Raw genomic sequence first — 22,222 nt, forward strand, 5'->3', positions numbered from 1 at the left:
GGCATCGTCATCAAAGTGCATCAGGACAGGGGATGTCTGTAAGTGTCTCCAGAGCTAATTAAAAGCTTGGTGTTGTTCTTCACTCAAGCAAAAGATGGCTTTGTCGTGTGTTAACAAAGTTAATAGCCAGGCAATACGTGAGAGGCCAGCAATAAATTGGCGGTAATAGGTGCAAAGACATAGAAAACGCCACGTCTTCTTGTCCGTAAGTGTTGGGAACTTGGCAACTGCAGCGGGCTTCTCAGGATCAGGGCGGACACCATCCTGGCTAACTACGTGTTTTAACAATTGAAGTTCCTCGTAACCAAAGTGGTATTTTGACAACTAAAGAACCATATACTGCAGTTCTTGCAATGTATCTTAGCTGAATACACTTTAACTCTTACCCTAATGTAAAAAGATAAAAGGCATATTTCATTGGGAAAGGAGGCTGTCAAAACGTCATTTCTCGGGACATTTGCAAACCAGTGCCCAGGGGAAGCTGAGTAAATGATTGTGTGTTAATGGATTGACAAGGGAAAACCAAGTATGCTGTGTCCCAGGGACAGATGCGCGTTTTTAACAAGAGCTCCCCGTATGTGTGCGGAGAAGCTAAGGTGTTGGAGTGTGCTAGTCTATAAGGTTTAACAATATAAATAGATAAAAATGAAACTGATGAAACAGAATTTTTTATATAAACTTCATTAAAGGTTTCACATATTATAAAATTTGATTTCTCACTCAGTTTTTTCACGTAATTCAGACAGAACTTGCAAAGTTATGGTTGTATCTAAAAAGATTTTAAAAATACTTAGCAATATACAAATTGTCCATCTAGCTTTACAAATGAGACAATATCAGTAGCGTTGACTCCCTTTTCGAAATGGTCCAACAAAGAGGCCCTGAATAAACTAACCGGGCCACTACCACGAATGTTTCGGGCCAGTTCCTTGGCTGTTCTTCAACCTCTGAACTGAAGTCTGCCGATGAGGCAGCATCGTCACAGTAGTTCCTACCTAGATCATCAATATGTTTGGTTTGCAAGAGTTTCCATGTTTCAGAATGCGTGCCACGCTAGAGAAGCTGGCCATTCCCAACTTCTATGGTGTACTGTTTTCATAAGTGGGTCAATAACTGCCGCCAAGCAATAAACGAGAAACTAAATAGAATATAAAACTGCAATTTTTTTCAGCCTCAAGGCAAATTGTGGAGCATGTTGAAATGCTTCGAATTGGTGTATCTACGGCACAATTTTCCACCAGTTATGCATTGGAGATGAGTGATTATCAAAAGGAGGGAGTAATATTATTGAATCATGTGTAGTCTTCTGTAGACTCAATTTGTAGCAACAATATACAGTAATACTTTACCATCCAGCTAACATTTAGTGATGTTCAATGTGACACCAGCACCTTACTGGAAGTACAAACTCATGTTAAGCAATACAGCTAACTCACCACAGGTGAGCTGTGCTACATTAGAGTGAGCTTATATGACTACTTTAAAAAACAATTGTCACGCAACACTTTCAGTTTTGCACAATGAAAGCAAGCCATCCAATTCCCGTCTCCCTTTTCCCAATTAAAATTTAAAATGCGACTCCGCACTTAAGTCTGCTGATTGGTATTTTGTTACAAATTATTTCACAACAAGGAATAGCAAAATGTTCACACATAAAAAAACAAAAAAAAAAAACAAAAAAAAAAATCACATTCAGCACAACTGTCACTTTATACAAATGAATATGATTTTGTAATGAAACCATGGCATAAGAACTACTAAGGTGTTGACATTCCGCCTGACAGGGCGGCCAGATATTTTCCTGATGGTGCCACGGCCAGGGTGTTCGCCGCCCTAAGGCAGAATTTTCTGGAACCGCAACATCTATGTGTGCTTACAGTAGACACGGAGATTTGGTTGCAATATCCTATCTGCTCCTGACGACTGCCACAGTTCCAAGTGAGCGTGCACTGATGGAGCTTTAAGAGTGGCCTTTCATCTGCACAAACCATGTTGAGTAAAAAGCACTTCTCACCTATAATCAAGCCACATAGGCTTCTGGACCCGACCGGACTTCATGTTTGTGCCACAATAGCAAGCAACACATCATAGCCACCAAGTGCTTAGGTGGCAATGGCTGTCCACAGGCTGAGACTATCACTATTACTGGAGTTTGCACAACGATCTCCAAACTGCACCACAAAAGCCTAGTTCTAAAAAACATTTGTTTGTGCACAGTGGCCACCACAACATTAAAGCTGAACACCCAACGTTCAAGCATTTTGATGCGCTCTGGCAACGTAAAAAAAGATAGTATATGCACCTTTAAACGCCACAGAAAAGTGGACATGACTTCACGTCGTCTTCCGCTCCACTAATGATGGGCCTCCATGCTGCTGCACTCGACACATGTACTACAGTGCGAACGCAATCTGTGCACGCTCTCCACCATGATCTCACGCGGTACGAAACGCAAATGTTCTGAACAGTCACTTGCACTGTGAAAGATTTTGATGATATCCTGCCATGTTACACACCACATAATTATTTTTTATCAATTCAAATGTAATACTAAACTGACCAGCACATCCTTCCAACATGAACTGGAGGGGAGCTAAACCAAGGTCCGTGAAATTAGGAATTGTTGAACTTGGCACAAACTCGTGCATTAATTCTGCCGAGCATCTTGATACCCACTGACCTCGTTATGCACTGCACTTAGCACCAGCGTGAGCAGTCAGGTCGGACTGTTTACAAGCGTATGCTGCCCAGTCAGCGTCACGTCTTGGCCGGCTGCAGCTTGAGTGAAGCAACGTTGAAGCCGTCGCCAGCATGCTTGGCAACAAGGCGGAGCATACTGCGCTTCTTGGTGATTGCCTCCGATGACTGCAGCTCGTATAGCGTGCACACGTTGAAGAGGAAGCCCTCGTGAAGGCATAGCACGGGGTCACCATGCATTGCCGTCTCAAGCAGGCTGACCGATTCACTCAGCCGTCCCAGGTAGAGCAGGCAGACGGCCATGTTGTTGATGAACTGCGAGGCAAAGTTTGGTGACTTGTGTGAGGTGTATTCAAGGCAAAGCTCTGCCAGAAAAAGAGCCTGCTGAATAGCTAATCAGCATAACAAACATACACAAGTAAGCACAAACAGTTTATGAGATGCAATAAGAAAAGATAAGAATTCATCAGTCTGCACATGTTGCTCCAGGAGAGATCTGTTTTAGCTGATTGCTTTTATTATTTAAAAATAGAATTTCAGAGTTTTGTGAGGCAATGAAGGGAGTTCTGTCTGACAAGCATTGTCAGACAATTTTGGGACATGAAATAGCTATACTAATTACAATTTGGTTAAATGAATAGCTTTCTTTTTTTTTTCTTTCCACTATGTCGTCCCTCGCAGTACACATTACCATAGGACCTCAAAGAACACTCAAAAGATGAAGACACAGAAATACTCAAAACAGACAAGTGCACAGAGCACCAGTCTTGCAGTGTCTCCATTTTTTGCAAAGCTTGATCTAACAATATGCAATTAACTGGTTCGAACACTGTTGCTGCTTAGGCCACATGTCGTTCCAAGGCAAACTCCACAATTTGCAACTTTTACTTTTAAGCTCTTATAGTTGGTTACCTTACCGCAGCTAGTAAATAATATCCATCCTTTAGAAATTTCGAAAATGCAAATCTCACTCATACCGCAAACTGTCCCTCTCCACGAGTGCTAAGCTGAAACCAGCGGACCAAAATGTGTGCAAATGAGTCAGCCCCGAGGTTGCAAATGACTACACATGAATATACATTCCATGACAGCTAACGCAAGCAGATGTCTCAAAAAACATCATGCAACGGATCACAGTGCTAAACACACGAGCCAACTGCCAGTTTCCATGCCACGGACTCCTTCCCAGAGACACAATGAGGAGTTGTGGGGAACGATCTCCCATCGTCCCCTTTAAAGTCGGCTCTCCACCTTGGTCACCGCAGTAGTTACTCTATCACAAGATGGCGCCAGCATCAGTAGTTAACATTAGCTATCAAGAGATGGCACCAGCGTCGTGGCAGAACGAGCGGCACTGACAGCTTTGTCACTGCACACGTGGAGGGAAGACAGGTCTTCGGCACCGGGAACTTGTCACAAGCAGATGCATCCCCATGGGCTCTGCTCTCGTTGGCAAGGTCAGGCCTCATGGTACTCATCTCACTTCCTCGTCTCGTCTGGCCTCAGAGATATCCCCTGCCCTAACATGAGCGAACATTCGCCTGTAACCTTGCTGGTGAGTTGGAAGACCTAGGTTCATTAGAGCGTTTTATTGCTAGTTGGCATTATCATCACAGCAATAAATGCCTTTTTGAGCCAGCACGTGTTATTCCTTTGTTTCCAAGAGCACGGCCCGCCATAGTCGGCATGCGCTCGCTAGCGTGCACGATCATGGGGTGAGGTCGGCGGTTTGAACAGTTAGCAGCGAATAAGCAGGGAAAACGCATTTACCCCCATTAGAATCAGAAAGAGTTTAACTATGAATTATGCCTCATTCCATTGTGAAATGGAAGTCTATGAGAGCTAACCTACAGAAGCAAAGAATTTACAGCCTTCACTATAAAACGAAACAACACGGGGAAATTCTGACAAGCAAATATTGTCCTAACAGTAAGATAGGACGGAATGGGATGTGTTTACCGAAACAATTGTGGGAAGTGTATTTTTTTTTCCTTTGTTTTTTCAACTTTGTGCATGAACATAAAATAAGATATAAAGTGATCACCTCCCCACACAGCTCACATATTGGTCTCTCATTTTTCTAGAATAAAACTGTGTGTAAGATGCCACGTCCAATGTGAAAGGAACATAAAATGACTGCAATGAAACAATCTTGGATTAAGTACAACTTCCATTCTTCTATGATGGGCTTTAATAAGTGTCACATATTATTTAGTTCAATATTCCAGTCAGACTCATTTACCTCCCAGCTTAGGATTTACTTACTACATGCCATCTTCGCGGGCAATGTTTGTTTTCTTATTTATTAGTGTCAAGCCTGTGCAGCACATACATAAGCTTTTATATGCTGTGCAACTTTGTTAACTGAAATAAAACACAATCCTAATATTACATCGGGTGCAAGCAAACAGGTTAAATAATCATCTATGCAATGTTGTATCATTATGTTTTTCTGTAGTCACATTTCAGGCAGAATTTAATCATGCTAACCTGTCTCCCGAATTACTGCAGCAGGGCAACTAAAGGTTACTACAAACATACAAGTAACTAGTACAGCACACAGAATGACAGTGCTAGAACTGATTACTGACCAGGGGATTCTTGGGCTGCAACTTGCTAGCCTCCTCGTAGAAGTGATACGCTTCCAAGTAGCTATTTTCAGCCAAGGCCATCATGCCCCTGCGAGAGAGGAAAAACATGATGCAGTAAGGAATGGCGAACTGATGAGCAGCAAAAGTACATCAAACACATTCTGCACCAGCATAAAACGAAAGAAATAAACCATACATCATGCTCTGTCAAGAGCATTATGGTCAAAGCTTGCGTTTAATTCAAACTATGCTGCCTGTTCCAGCCAAGCTCCATACTAGGTCGTGTTTAAAAAATCCTGTTGGTTCGAACGCGTGTTGGTTATCTGGTGCCTAGTACGTGCCATATTGCCAGAGAAACGCCCCCACAAGAGGGTGACCTAATCACAAGGCTCCGTCACTTTCAATTTCAAAACGCGGGTTAAAAGGTAAAACCAAACAGTCACCATCAACTGCCTGGTGACCCTTGTGGCCGCAGTCTCTTCTCTGTTCCACGTGACCTCCGATACTTGCAAATAAAAGCTCGTTAACTGACCCCTGTTAATTCAGAAATCTGGATAACTGTAACTATCGGCACAGTGCCTGCCAAATCCCACATCTATGGACGCTACAACTCTTGCACCAGCAAGACGGGTTACCAAGCCAGGCCGTGATATGATGAACATGGTAAGCAAGCATCAAAATAGCATATGCTGTAGAGTCAACCACAAACCTCTAATGTGCGCGGAATAGCAGGGATGACGAAAAATGAACGGGTTGTTTTGGAGGGGGCACCTTCGCTATCGTACAGCACTGTGAAGGATGGCGGGGAGGCCCTTACCATTTTTGAGGCATTAAAGCACGGATGTAAGTGCAAAAAATTGCCATTGTCCCATTGTTGTCATCTAAAAAGCAAGCGGCCATTGCCCAGTCTTTCACGAAATAAATTTACCATGATGGGAGTGATTCTTATCAGTTTTTTCGGGATCATTCAGTAACTCACACTTCAGATAATGCAAACTTTCAAAGTTAAAATAATTTAAGTCATACTGTATATGAAACTGCACAGACTGGAGTAATGGGGAGTAGAGAATGCAGACATTTCATGCCAGCTTAACAAGATATGTGACTGGTATGGAACTGAACGCATAACTCAGTTGAAAATATAAGCAGTACTAACAAATCACATCTGAATACAAATAAAGCATACCATATTATTATTAGTGGTCCATTTGCTCCCCAGCTGCATGTTTACACCATGAAAATGCCCCTGAAAGCTTTTCAAAAAGTTAAGGCCAGTTTTAGACCTCGAATACAAGCAAGGAGCTATTCATTGTGACACTATACTGAAAACTGGCGCTTTAGTCGAAAAAACAAAAACAAAATGGGTGGATGTGAATACAAATAAAGCATACTATATTATTATTAGTGGTCCATTTGCTCCCCAGCTGCATGTTTACACCATGAAAATGCCCCTGAAAGCTTTTCAAAAAGTTAAGGCCAGTTTTAGACCTCGAATACAAGCAAGGAGCTATTCATTGTGACACTATACTGAAAACTGGCGCTTTAGTCGAAAAAACAAAAACAAAATGGGCGGAGGCCAGATAACTGATGGTCGCCAAGGGTGACAGACTGAATTCCAACGGAAAGCAAGCATAGCAAACAGCGGCAGACAGTTAAATGGGCGGATGAGATTATAAAAGTCCACAGTGAACAGATGGATGCAGCTGGCACAGTAACAATTTAATTGGGGGGATGCAGGAGAGGCCTTTACTTTGCAGTGGATGTAGTCTGGTGATAATGACTGAAAGCTTCTTGCATACAATGCTACAAAGGCAGGCTAATGAGGGGTGCATGTCGTGTCGAACACTGTGCACCGTGACTGCAATCCCTGCGAGCGCTTCTGAAACAAAAGCGCAGCTTATTAACGAGGCTCACTTGTTGATGAGCACTTCAAGTCGTCCCTCCAGCCCCAAGCTGTGGTACAGGGCCTCTGCTTTGTGGAAGTGGCCTTGCGCGGAGTCCACATCACCCAGCTGTTAGAAGAAGAAAGTAAAGGGCATCAGTTACTTAAACACAAAACACTTTACTGAGAAGAGCTCGCATTTCAATCTCCACTACCTCAGCAGGTTTTTAAATCACAGTAGTCTACCTAGCTACTATCCTTAACATAAGCCAGGACACATGAAATCAAGAACTGTCCTAAATTTGCAACACAGTGATCGCTACCAATTAAATCAGTCGTGGCTCAACAGCTCTGTTTTCAACTTAACTACCATAGCCATCACACGCACTCAGAAACCAGCACGGCCGCATGCTTATGCAGCGTTTCTTTAAAGCAAATTTTTATGTAACGACAGGCTCGCATTAGGCTGCTTATCTTACAGCACCCCCTCTTACCTGAAGGTAAATCCTGCCGATGGCCGAATGCAGCTGTGCCTTGCGGCCACTATTCTTCTCGAGTAGGATCCGGGCCACCTTAATGGCTACCACATAGTCCTGCATGATAGCACGCACCATTCACACTCAATGAGACAAGAGTTTCAATAGCTGGAAGTGAAATTTGTCATACATAGGCACGGGTGTTCATTCTGCCATTTCGTTTATGCCAAGAAAATTGTGTCTGAAAGATACGCCACGGTGGCAGGGCAAAAAGCATTCAGTAAAACCTACAGTCTCGGGGACCGACCAATGAATTAACTAATTAGAGGCCAAATCAGCAAATGTTTACTACAGTAAAATAGTGAGCATTTTCCTATGTTTTAATAAGCGACCACTTCAATATTTATAGAATTTTTTAATTTTCCTAACAAAAAACAAAGCAAGTGCCCATGCTAATAATTGTGTCCCTTGTCTAAGAGTAGAAACACATCAAGGGCACAAGGTCCATTTTTCAGTATGCCCAACAGGACTTATCACAGAGGACGGAGAGAGTGCACACAAGATCTTTCAGATGACATGCCTGAAGCTCAAGGTCAAGCAGTTGCCAAATGAATGATTGTGAGAGACAAAAGAAGGAGCCAATTCAATCATCGATCGTAGGACCACCCAATATTTTAAGATACCTTCAAATTTTAGGTGGGCATCTTCTCGGTAACTTACGGTGGTGTTGTTGGTGGTTGCCGCAAGTAACCAGTGCATGTGTCATTACCGATCGGCACTATTCTGACGTACAAGCAGTATTGTGCATAACGTCTTACACATGTCGTACAGCAGCGGTACTGTCAATTGCATCAACAAAACCAAGCGGACTCCACTGTCAATGCACTGTGGTCTTCACTCCTGGCAAAAGGCAATAAAAAGATTTCAGAATGAGCCTGTTCGATACCAGAGGTTATAATAGTGTTTTACCATCTGTCGGAGTGTTCTTTAAGCAGTCCGGAAGATTCAATACCCTGCCAAAACAAGTCTATGGACACCAAGTGCCCTACAAAATGCACGCTGCTTTTCATTCTTTTCATTTAAAAATGTGCTCTTGAACACGAACACTGATGGATAAAAAAAGGTGAACAGTCCGGAAGATTCAATACCCTGCCAAAACAAGTCTATGGACACCAAGTGCCCTACAAAATGCACGCTGCTTTTCATTCTTTTCATTTAAAAATGTGCTCTTGAACACGAACACTGATGGTTAAAAAGGGTGAAGAGTAAGTTGAGGCTTGCCTTCTGGTTGAGGACGCAGTTGAGGATGGCAAAATACACGCGGCACTCACGATCTTCCCACAACTTCATGGATGCTGCAAATCAGTGCACACATTCCGTTACACCACTTCCTTCGTGACACTGAGAACAGCTTAAAGAATGTCAGGCTCAATGATCAAGCACCAAAACCAGTGGGTCATTATATCAATAGATTGAATACTTCATTTCATTATCGAATATTATTTAACTCCAACAAAAACTACTGGTTGAATAGCGCTATAAGAACTCGTAGTAGATTTGAAAGGACTAAATTAGGCAGAAAATAAAGTCCAATATTTTTTGCCAGCACAGGCTTTACCAGCACCCTATGTTTGCAGTTTTCACAATAAGGTTTGGTAAATCACTGCCACCTTCTCCTACCCCCACTTTCATAAAACGCAGCTGATGTTACACTGTGCCTCAGATGTTGTTACAACCTAAAGTGTGTGAGTGATATCAAAAAGGAAACCAATGGTTGTCTGTCAGGTAAAAAGACGCATTTAGGGTGTGTAATTGTGTACTGAATGCTGTAGAGTGCTCAAATGTTGTGTTCCAATGTGTTCTTGTGACACTCATAGATTGCTTGCCAAGCATGACAATTTTTTGAGACGCCAGGAGTAAACGGCTATTCCGTGAATCATCATCATCATCATAATCATCAGCCGGACTTGGCTACTGCAGGGGCCTCTCCCACATTCCTTCAACTAACTCGGTCCTGTGCTAGCTGCCTCCACTTGACCCCTGCAAATTTCACAACTCTTTCGTTAACATGCAACTATGATTCGATAACCGGTGATCGAAAAACTGAAAGTTCAAATTTCCCACCACCAGTGCCGTAATGGACTTGCTGCGCGATCGAGTTTGTACTTCATACACTTTTCTTTTTTGTCGTGGTTTATATTTTTTCCCACATGGCAGCTATTTTTAAAACGCCTTTGAAATTCAGGTTGCGGCACGGAATGCTCCCACATTGCATCAACCTCCGAAACTGCACTTGCTCGCAAAAAACACTGTTTCGTGTAAATTTGTTGCCTCTGGAGCAGAATAGTTGGATGCTATCAGCAGCACCAGCTCAGAAGACGAAATTGCATCCTCAAATTTTGATTCCATTATTGAAACGCAGCAACAACACCCCAAAACGTTGGCAGCTCTGTGCTCGTACGTTTCGGTTACTATCTCTCATTTGCTTGTTCTTCTTTGGAGCTCCTTCACTTGATGAAAATATGTCATGACTGATATTTTTTCTCATTTGTAATACCTCGGCAATAAATGGGGAGACATCCTTCCACTATAGCAAAGACGAATTTTGTTTTGGCCGAATATACCTCTGTGTATCGACCTTAGATTGACACTCTGTAGCAGGCCTTCTGGCTGCTACAGAGCGTCAGTACAAGGCTTTCGAAAGCAGTGCACTCATTTAGACTGCTTTTTTACTGCAGTAGTTTTAAATGCCATATGCCTGAACACCAACAAGTATGCATTTGCAGCCACCGACTGAAAATTTCTATTCCTGGTTTTTCGGATATGTTCGATTAGTCACACGTTTTCATGACACCGTGATATGTACCATAGAGCTAAGATAAGGGCACCTGGAAATTCTGATGCATTGCAACTGATTTCTCTATTTTGTGGACTTAATTCCCCCCGCCGATATTTGAGGATGCTTCACCGCAGGGAGAGTGAGGTCAGTGTGGTGAATTCCAGTGAAGCAGCGCGACGGCACAAGGCCAGAGGAAGAAAGGGACAAAACACAGCGCTGTGTTTTGTCCCTTTCTTCCTCTGGCCTTGTGCCGTTGCGCTGCTTCACTAGATATGTCAGACCAACTCGCCCACCAGTTCTTATTGTACAGTGTGGTGAAGCATCCACAAAACGCGGCGGTTCAACGAGCCCCCAGGGGCGGCTTCGCTTTTGCCTCTGTACAGCGCAGAAGATTGCGGGTTCGCTCACGACGTGTCGACGGTAGTACAGCCATTGAATTATTTGTGGATAGGCTTTTGGTAAATGAAAATGACTGCATATTTTATTTGGTTTCATCGCGTTTTGTTTATAATTTTCATATCAAGAGTTAGGGTGGACATGCTTTTTGTTCCTGTAATTTTTTCTGGCGTTCTCAAAAGCGACCTTAGTTGAAAGTGAGAACGGTTAAATTACTGTTATCAAATTTTACTTCTTATTATTGTTTTTCATGAAGAGTAAAATTCAATACAAATCAAAGGCTGAAATTAGCCTTTTTCAGGTAGTATGAAGAAAAAATTTCTACCCCTAGACGCATTTGTGTTATAATTTTAAAATTACCAAAAACATTTGACAGAAACATACAAAAGCCATTTTTCCTCTGGTAATTAAAAAGTTAACCTCATCCGCCCTCCGAACTTTCTGCCGCACCCTGTTACGCTTTTCCTCCCTTGGAATCCAGTTTGTTACCCTAAGCGACCATCGGTTATCCTCTCTTCGCACTACATGTCCTGCCCATGCCCATTTCTTCTTCTTAATTTCCACTACAATGTCGGTAACTTGAGTTATTTCTCTGACCCACTCTGCACGCTTCCTATCTCTTAATGTTACCCCTACCATTTTTCGTTCCATAGCCCTCTGTGTTGTCCTCAACTTAAGTAGAACCCTTTTTATTAGCCTCCACATTTCAGCCCCATAGGCGAGTACAGGTAAGATGCAACTGTTATATACCTTCCTCTTAAGTGATACCGGTAAGCTGCTAGTCATAATCAGCGAGTACTACCAAATGCGCTCCACCCCAACTTTATTCACCTTGTTATTTCCTTTTCATGGTCCAGATCTGCAGTTACTGCCTGCCTCAAGTAGACATATTCGCCTACCACTTCCAGCACTTTGGTACCTAACGTAAACTGCTGTTGCTTCCCCAGGCTGTTGAACATAACCTTAGTCTTCTGCATACTAATTTTTAGGCCTACCTTTCTGCTTTTTCTGTCTAGATCATCAATCATAGTCTGCAATTTGTCCCCTGAGTTACTTAGCAAGGCAATATCATCAGCAAATTGTAGATTACTGAGGCATTCTCCATCAACCCATAATCCTAACTGCTCTAATTCGAAGTCTTCAAAACTTCCTCTAAGCAAGCTGTAAATAGTACTAGGGAGATGATGTCTCCTTGTCTAACACCTTTCTTTACGGGAATTTTACTATGTACTTTCTTTATGGAGAACTATGGTTGCTGTGCAGCCACACTAGATACCTTGCAGCAATTTCGCAATGCTTGCATGACTCCTGAGGTTTCGACTGAGTCGAATGCTTTCTGATAATCAATGAACGCTATGTATAGGGGCTGGTTATATTCCCAGCATTTTTCTATCCCTTGGTTGATAGTATGGATATAGTCTATGGTAGATTACCCTTTTCGAAAACCTGCTTGATCATTTAGTTGATTGAAGTCTAAGGTTGCCATGATTCTATTACTGATTACCTTAGTAAATACCTTGTACGTAATGAATAGTAAGCTGGCTGGCCTGTAATTTTTCAAGTTCTTAGCGTCCCCTTTCTTATGAATGAAGATAATGTTAGCCTTCTTCCAAGATTCCGGTGCTGCCGACGTCATCAGGTATTGCGTATACATAGTAGCCAGCTTTCTAGCACGATATCCCCATCATCCTAGAACGAATCTGTAGTAAGCTGATCCTCCCCAGATGCTTTTCCCTTTTTCATAGCTTCAATAGCTTCCTTAACCTGATCCTTCATTACTGGCAGAAAATCTGATTGCTGTTCGCTACTGCCAATCTCATTATTGCCCTGACTACTTCTGCTACTGTACAGGCATCTAAAACCCCTTGGCTACTTTGGTTATCTTGTCCATATTAGTACTAATGACATTGTCTGCTCTGTCCCTTACATCTGGTTTTTGCTTATGCTTAATCGCCTCTTCACTACTTTAAGGCTACCACCATTCTTTTTCTCCATGTTACGCTTCCTTATGTTGGACATTTTTCACCTATTGGTCACCTTTGGTAACTCTGCCAGTTCTATCCTGACTGTTGGGTTGGAGGCTTTCATACTTGGGCATCTCTTAATCAAATCTTTTGTCTGCTTAGGTAATTTACCAAACTATCCTACCGCCTACTTCTACCACGCACTCAGCAAAAGATATCTTTCAAGTTATCATTCATTGCTTCTACACTAAGGTCAACCTCCTCGGTTAAAGATGAATATCTACTCTGTAGTGAGATCCCGAATTCTTCTACTTTCCGGAAACTCTCCCCAATAATTCATTGATTACTAACCTGTTTCGTTCCCTCTTCACATCTAGACTATTTGAGACTTTACCATCCTGTGGTTACTGCATCGTACCTTTCAGATTACCTCTACATCCTGCATTCTGGGATCAGAACAAAGTCAATTTCATTTTTAGACTTCCCGTTAGGGCTTTTCCGTGTCCACTTTCGGTTCTTCCATTTGCTGAAGAAGGTATTTATGATTCTTAAGTTATTGCATTTTGCAAACTCAGCTAGTAACTCCCCCCTGCTATTCCTAGAACCAATGTCACAGTAACCCACTGCCTGGTATCTGGCATGTTTTTTCCCTACCTTGGCATTGAAGTCGCCCATTAGTACCGTATACTGCGTCTTTACTTTTCGCATTGCCGATTCTACATTTTCGCAGAAGCTTTCGACTGTCTGGTCATCATGACTACATGTAGGTGCATAGGCCTCTATAACCTTCCGTTTATACTGCTTATTAAGTGTCATTACAATGCCTGCCACCCTCTCAGTAATGCTATAGAATCAATCCATATTACCAGCTACTATACCCTTTTTCACAAGGAAACCCACTCCTAGTTCTAGGCTCTCCGGTAAACCTCGATAACACAGTACATGCCCGCCCTTCAGTAAAGTATATGCCTCATTTGGCCTCCTAACCTGACTAAGCCCTATGATATCCCATTTCCTACCCTCTAGTCCCTCTAACAGCACTGCTAAACTCACTAGCTAAGGTTCTAGCATTAAACCTTGCTGGGGACAGTTGCCAATGGCGGCCTGTCCAGAGCCAAAAATTCTTAGCACCGTCCGCTGCGTCACAGGTCTGACTGGTACCGTAGTCGGTTGTTCCGCAGCCAATGGAGGCCGAGGACCACAGGTTTATTGGAGTATTCATAGGATGTTGTAGATATAATTACTATACCAGGGTGACCAAAGGCCATTCTGGTGAGGAAGTGCGTTTCCAAAGGTGTTTACTAGCATCAGGCCGCACACCAAACCTGTTTATGCAATTCCACTAACACATGAATCTTTTTTCTTTCATCCGTGGAGAATTCCGCAGCACCAGGATTTGACCCACGGTCCTCTGGCACACGAGGCGAATGTTTTAGCCCTACTCCACCACTGCACTCCTCGCGAATGTAGATTCTCAAAAAAATGTTATCTTGAGCCCTAGGCCATTTGTAAAAGACAACAGCGTACTCGCCAGTACACCATTCGAGCACTAAAGGTGAATGAGGACATCACATCTGTACAGCGCTAAAAGTACACTCTTACTAAAAGTATACTCTTTATCCTCCACCTGTGGGAATGAAGGGATGGAACTATAATGACCACAATGGGTTCAATTGTGTTAGAACTCTCAACAGCCCACTTCTTCACAACTGCTTTATTATGACAAAAAGGAGTTCCTTTGGATAACCCTCGCCATGCTCCATTTTGCACAAGTCTGGTCCTAAGCATTAGAAATTCGCCGACTCACCCTGCCTGAGCTGTTCGCTCATGTCCAGGAGGCTGCCATCCTCAGATATGCCATTTGTCAAATTTCCAAGGATCTGCAAAAAAGAATAAATAAATAAATAAACAAATGCTCTAAGCATGTAGGTGCTTCAAAATTGAAACGTTACAACATACCTATGAAAGTGCACCTTCTATAACTGCCAAAAGAAGTCTTCAAATACGTTCTGTACCAGCTGACCTTTCAATTTACTTTTCTCTCACATGGTTTAAATTAGCAAACACGAAGTAATTTTTAAGTATGCAAGCCAGCATCTGTGTGCCACAACTGGGACTTTTAACAACAAGGCCACAATTTTTATTTCGTACATTTTAAGCAATGCATCGGGGCACCTGCAGGCTGAAAGCTGTAAGTAAATGAACTGCCTCTGCGCTTACCCTGTGCACAACGTTGAGCAGCTTGTACAGAGAGTTGAGTGCTGAGCAGTGGTTCCCCTGAAATTGGGGCAGCTCTGCCAGCAGCAATCGCATGGCAAACGGCACCATCGACCCTGCAGCCACAAGAAAGGGGGCCACCAACTGTAAGAGTTTTTCTGGGGCTTTTCAGAAGCGCTTTCTGGAAGAGAGCCTTTTTTCTTCTTATTTTTTTTTTTTCAGAGCAAACAAAATGAGCTAACAGTATTGAAAATAAAATATGGAGCTTAAAAGCAACAGTACGCAAATGACGTCTGCTTTGAGAGAGCTTTTATGCTAGGTAAGTCATGAAGTCAAAGGACATTTTCATCTAGAGAGTTCATTAATCTTTCCTACAATATACATGCTATAAAACAACCAAATTCCTTTTTATCACAACACACTCATCTTGTTGTGTCTCATAAAGCTCAATAAAGAAACGGACAGCTCTACCTCACCGTGAAATTAGGGCATCCGTGGAATTTTTGTTTCAGATGAAGTAAAGACAAAAGAACTGCCACAGTAATCAAACAGTGAATACAACATTCTTTGCAAAACATGACCAGCCGCAAAAACAGTACCCTTAATATTTTCCTTTAGTCAAAACCAATCAGCCTCATGGTTAGTAATGGGCAATGTGCCGTAAAAAAATACACAGTCTTAAATGTTCGCACAAAAATCTCACTCAAAATTCAGCCCCAGAAATTTAGTCTCTGCCACCAAGATCAACAGCAATGGAAAATTGAAATAGCATAGCACATCTGGCAACAGTTAAACAGTTAGCACAGCCTCTGGCATCGACACCAAAAATAAGTCAGTGTCGATGAAGAATGCAGCTTGTTTGAAAAATCAACCAGTGATGGGGACATCTGCATTTTCATTTTCTGACCTTTTCTAGCTTGAAAAAGCTCGCTTTTAATTCGAAGTGGCCTCTCGAGTATTAAACATGGTAATCTATCGATTCAGGACAACTTCAATTTATCCTGCAGCCTTACATTAGGCAAATGAGATGGAATGTCATCCCCAGTCAGGTAAGGTCACGGCACCTACCCCGCTTGTCTGGGTAGGTATCAGGGTAGAACTCGTAGAACAGGTCGGGCTTGTCCAGGTCCCCAAAGGCATCTCCCTCAACCTCCGCATAGGCAAACTTCCGCTGCTTCGCAAACAGTGCCAGCCGTGTGTACCAGAGCTGCAGAAACAGGGGCGAACATAGCAGTTTTTATTCTATAAATTGGCCTAACAGAACACAAGGAAGTGACATGTAACACGTAACAGGAAGTAACACGTAGTGTAACAAGGAAGTAACATGTACCAACTAGCCCAACAAAACGTCTGGGTAATTTTAATCCTATCACCGTTTAAACACAGGAAGTGACGTAACACGTAACAGGAAGTAACACGTAGTGTAACAAGGAAGTAACATGTACCAACTAGCCCAACAAAAAGTCTGGATAATTTTAATCCTATCACCGTTTAAACAAAAATATGCATATGGCATCTGTATACTTCTAAAAGTGAGGTACTATTTCTCTCGGGAAACACTGTGTTGCCTCTATTTTTCTTTCATTCATGGCCACATTACATATTGCATCTCTTCATGAAGAAATCCCATATGAAAGTCATCTGACTCTGTTACAACATTTACAAAATCAAGCCATTCATATCATGACATTTAAGCCACACCACAGTAATGCACTTCCACCTCTTCACGACCATCTTATATTGCCAATTCGCTCCCTAGTGAAATTCAAACTCTTAATCATTCTTCTCAAAGCTGCCAACGATCTCCGACCAATCAATTTATTTGACACTTACCAACCAATTAACAACAATTCAACTAATGATGGTTAATTCATTCGTGCTTCCCACAACACGCCCATCCCCCTTGCAATGTCTCAGTGAAAGACCTTATACATATATACAAAAATACATAAATAAATAAACTAAATCAACTTGGTAATAAAAAAATTCAGGTTTTCATCAATATAAAGTTTCATTAGGAATTTTATTTTAATTTTTAACTTCCAGATAATTTTTCTTTTCATTCGCCACATAACACAGCTTGCCTGCAAGGAGTAAGGGCTGTGCCTTGATGGGTGACCACCAGATCCCGGGCCTTGGCCCACGGTGGTCAGCAGCCTAGTTGTCAGGTTGATGGCTGCGTTATGACACTGGGCTCCCTGTAAGTTTTATGCACGAAAACAATTAGTAGAAAAATTCCGTTGTAAGCACAAAATTCAGAGGCTTACGTTAGAAAATGCATTCGGCAATAGCCACCACCACTCCACGAGCTGCGTGCGACTTTTACGCAATTGACTCTGTGCACCAGCTTTACCTTACATGACAACCAATATGTGACAATACCAGAACCATGCTGGGCAGAATTGCGGATAGAGTCAAGAGGCTTCTTTTTTTTCTTACTGCTTTGATTGTGATGCAAAATTATTCGTAAACACAATGCCTTGACAATGGGAAATGCCACAAACGAGAGGAATTGATCTAAACAGCATACAGAAAACCTTTGCATCCTGTTGGCATGTATCAAAGGTGTTCATAATGCTCAGCATTTATCAAGACTTTCACAGCTGCACCTACAACAGCTATAATTTCGGCGTTAATATGCAAAAAAGAAATTCAGAGCATAGAGAAGGGTGTAGACACGTGTGACAATGGGACTTCCTGTAGAACCAGGTAAGGCAACCCGTGTGGTTAAATGCTGGCTCCCCTAAAAAGCACTGTAATTCTATTTATCAAGTCTACACCGAATATCAAAGAAGTGCTAGGCCTGGTATTACAAGTGGGCTGAATATAAGAGGCTGCAGTAAAAGGCAAAACTTACAATGAGTTGCTTCAGCCCTTCTTCATTCTGGGGCACGTCATCTGCTGTAAGCGTCTGCCGAGAGCTTGCTTCATCAACAAGGTGTTCTTGGAGCAGCACCCGGACAGGATCCACCTTCCATTACAGTCCAGTGGTAGAAAGAAAAAAAATATAGCGGTTACAGAGCAGCAAACACGACTCAGTTAGCTTAGTAATAACTGACAGCAATATTTAAGCCTTCCTCACCTTCTCACACAGGCTACCGTTGCCACTTAATAAGGGCCACATGGTACCAAAAAACATTAACTCTGATACGGCTGGTCCCAGCCGCGGTGGTACAGTGGTAAGACACCCGACTGTTGCGCCAGAGTTTCCACCACTTTAACTCCCACCTTCCTCTCTTCCCTCACAGTGCTGTTCAGGTGTCTACAGAAACAAGTGTGACAGATACTCCGCCTTTCCCTTCCTATTATTATTATTATTATTATTATTATTATTATTATTATTAATATATGGCTGGTCAAAAGGGGGCTCTAATGTGTGCACTCTAGCCAGTGCACACGAAGGGTTTGGTTTGGTTTGTGGGGTTTAACGTCCCAAAGCGACTCAGGCTATGAGAGACACCCTAGTGGAGGACTCCGGAAGGGTGGAACAGTGAACCAATGAGACATGGAATGCTGCAAATAATTTAAATTCTGCACCTGAGGTTCATCAATGATGACGCCGGGCATCGTGAGGTGCTCTCGCTCTGGAAAAACGGTGCCAGGCTCGGACGTTGCAAGCCTGGCAAGAAAGTCCCGCGTGGCAGCCGATGGCAGCCAGTTGTCATAGGCATGCATGTCGCCGTCTTCCACGGGTTCTGTCATCAAGCAGGACTCCTGAAACACAACTTCCCAGTGAGTCTCGCCAAATTTCTTTCTCACGGAGCAACAAATAATTAAAATTGCGGTGCTGACTATTCCACTGTATATGCATGTATCTCCCACGAATTGGGGCTACAAAGGCATCCAGCATTGCATTATCTCCTCGCATCTAAGCAGCACTATGGAAAGGAAGAAAATTTAGTTTCCTATGGTGTGCAAACACCCCCATCTTTTGTTTCAAACATGTGGATATGCTAACAGGCTTAAACAAAAAAATGTAACAAAGTTAAGCAAACCAGAACCCATACTTTTTTAGTATCCTTGGAGTAGCACTCATAATTATGTGCAAGTCATGTTTATTATCTATTTCCTTTACATATCTGTGACATCTAGAAGTGCTGGGTCTTGATTCTAATTTAGTGCACAACCCTATAGGGGCCATACTTGCTAAGATGACTATATGCACACGGTGCATCATAACTTCCCAAGCCAGAAGGACTGCTTTTGCATCATTTAGTGGATATTTACGACACCCACTTGAACACAGAGCAGAAAAATCGTCCTCCCCTGCTCTGGGAACATTGGCACTGTCAAGGGGCTAAAATATACTGTTCAAAAGCAGATACTGCGGCCGGGGGAACTATTCACGCACCCCGTACATTCTGCTGTCACCTTAAGGCAATAACAAAAAAAAGAAAAAGAAAAGAGCAAGTCATCACACAAACCTGCACAAGGGAAATGGGGCTTGTACTCCCTGACGACCTTCCACATTGCTCAACACCAGCGATGCCAGCAGCGAGAACATCAAAGAATGCCTTTCCTTCCTGATCACCACCACTGCAGTCACTTGAGAAGAATTTGCTCAAAGATGGGCCTTCCTCTGAGATACTTCGTGAAGCCCCATGGTTTTCAGATGGCTCAGCAACAACGGGCTCTTGAGCCGGCATTGAAAAGAAAGGTGTCGGGCCTGAACAAGGGTCAAAGCAACAAGCAAGACCTTGTATTGAGACGCATCATGTCATATTGTGCTACACACCACTGCGCCATGTCAAGTGCCACATGCAACTGCTAGTGAACATGAATATACACTTTATTAGACACGTGGCAGCTAACCAAAGGCACGCAACAACCACAACCAGACGCAGCTGAAGCAACAAACAGCAGTAGCAAACGGCCCTTGAAATAGGCTAAACTATTCAGAAACACTTGCAGCACATGCATCTGAAAACAGGTCTGTAAATTAGATTACATTTCTCTCCCCGTTAGATTACATTCTAAACAGCATTTGCGGTATCAAAGGATGTTCCATGTCCGCCACTATGGTGGAGGGTGGCAATGGCAAACACTCTCAAGGACAGGTTACACGTAACGTAAATACCTAAGGAAGGGAAAGATTAAACAGCAGTCTCCGTAGTTCAGTGGTAGAGCACTAGGCATGAAATTCGAAGGTCATAGTTTCAGGTCCCAATGGCGACATATGGTTGTTTTTTTTCTTATACTCTCTAACCAATTACAGTCACTATTAAATTTTACTTCTCAATCATCAACACACACAAAAAAAATTCCAATATGCTTTCTTCTTATATATGGCTCCTCTCCTATGTACCCTCCTGAAAAATATTTCTGGTATGCCACTGGTTCCAAGCACATAGAGTTGACATTCACTATTACATCCTTAAAACTTCAAGTTGGGCTAGTTGGTAATTTCTTGTTGGAATCATTTTGTAGCGGTAAAAACACAGACACAAAGAACACGAAACACAAGGGACACCTGCTTTAGTGCAGATCACTAAAGCAGGGTACCTCAAATAACAAAAGATGTCGTTACCTACGAATTTCTGATGCATTGCTTATCTGATCAAGCAGAGTTTGTGAATGCTGACCATTATTTACTCAATACAGGGCAGTGTTTTGAAATGGCCACCTTCAATATAACCATGCAGTACCTTCGACAGCTTCCTGTGCGATGACTGCCACCTCGGGCTCTTGAATGCTGCCATCGCCAACAGAAAAGAACACAGATGAATCCTCTGGTGGCTTCTCGTCGACCAGCGGTGCTTCTGAAACCCCTTCCTCCAATGCTGCGCCTGCCTTCTGTGCCATGTTCACTTCCGAAACGCTTTTCATCATCGGCGACGTGCTCACGGCCAGCGAATCAAAGAAGGAACAGGCAGCTGCATCGGTCGGTGTGTTGCTGAAGTACCGCTTTAGGTCTGCCTCTTTCCCCGGGTCAGAGTCCTGCACGTTGAAGCATGCATGAGCGCAGGACCATTGGTGCAAGTTCAAGAGAGACAAAGCTCGGCACCAATGAATAGACTAGCTTGAGTCTTGATTTGGGCTTGTTGGTGAGAATACAGACTAATAAGAACACACAACGAGCCTGTCTTGTTGTGTGTTCGTGCGTGTCTATTCGCGTTGCCTCTTATTAGTATGAATAGACTAGGTTTGCATTCTATATGAATTGAAGCACAAGCTCACCCGCAAAGTGTTATAAGCTGATCCTGCATGCCATCACAAAGGAGACTAGAGAGTGCGTGAAACTAACTCTGGTGTAGTAGTCACGTTATTTCCTTATTTCTTTATCACTTCGTACATGTACCACTCGCACACTGACATACAAGGATCCTTAAGCGACGGCTAGCCATAGATTCAGTCCTCTCTTACCCTATGTTAATATACCGTTTTACATTGTACTACCTAATCTGTCAACACGAGGAAATTAAGACACGCTGTGTCCCTGTCATATTTAATGCGCCCCTACCAATAACATAGACGGTCAGTTACGTACTTTTTATTTGAAAAACCGGTCCCGACATGCAACAACCTGTATGCAATCAACTATTACTTCGCGAGATCAAAACCCGGCATGCTACTAACGAGTCTCAAATATCTGCAGGTCGCAGGTCGTAGCTAATAGAGCACTGGTACACATACCTCGGTTATGAGAAGCTGGCTCAGATGAGCAAACGGAATTCCTACCTCCGAGTATATGTCCGTAGTTTCTAGGGCCACCGTTTCCATCGGCGCTGAGCCATCCTTGTCGTCGGCTTTAATGGTAACGCTCTGCGCAGGGACGTCGGAGGTAGCGGCTGCGTTCACCGATTCGCCCAGGTCAAGAGCATTCGATGTCGCAGGAGGGTGTGTGTCGGACATCACGCCGGTGATTCGCCGTTCCTGCCTACACGACACGTCCGGAGCTTCGCGATATGACTCACACCTTCCTTTTTAACTGAGAACGTGGACATACGAGAGCTTAGCGAGCATCGTCTAAGCGAGAACAACGCTATAAAACTGAAAACAGCTGCTACTGTGTAAAGTACGTTTGTTTCGGACTCCGCCAAGCAGCTGCCGACCACGTTTGGCTATTTCGACGGGCATCAACGCGCCTGCCAAAAGGCAGTACCCAGTTTCGCATGCAATGTTTACTGCAATATTACCAGAAACAAGAATTTGAGATAATG

At 43.0% G+C, this 22,222-nt stretch overlaps 1 protein-coding gene across 1 annotated transcript; it reads right to left on the reverse strand.

Moving 5' to 3' along the window:
- Positions 1-1,691: 1,691 nt before the first annotated feature.
- LOC146178462 (trafficking protein particle complex subunit 12) lies at positions 1,692-22,145 on the reverse strand. The gene is made up of 14 exons (XM_084578287.1): positions 21,741-22,145; positions 20,708-20,999; positions 19,487-19,728; positions 18,600-18,776; positions 17,920-18,033; positions 17,147-17,260; positions 16,131-16,269; positions 15,066-15,178; positions 14,653-14,725; positions 8,928-9,001; positions 7,665-7,763; positions 7,203-7,300; positions 5,289-5,376; positions 1,692-3,012 (listed from the first exon to the last, which is right to left on the reverse strand). Exons 1-14 carry the CDS (start codon positions 21,912-21,914, stop codon positions 2,758-2,760), a joined length of 2,052 nt encoding a protein of 683 aa, XP_084434413.1. The 5' UTR covers positions 21,915-22,145; the 3' UTR covers positions 1,692-2,757.
- Positions 22,146-22,222: the final 77 nt, after the last annotated feature.

Source organism: Amblyomma maculatum, chromosome 9 (assembly GCF_055883805.1).
Source record: "Amblyomma maculatum isolate TAMU_Amacu chromosome 9, ASM5588380v1, whole genome shotgun sequence".
Classification (NCBI taxonomy): domain Eukaryota; kingdom Metazoa; phylum Arthropoda; class Arachnida; order Ixodida; family Ixodidae; genus Amblyomma; species Amblyomma maculatum.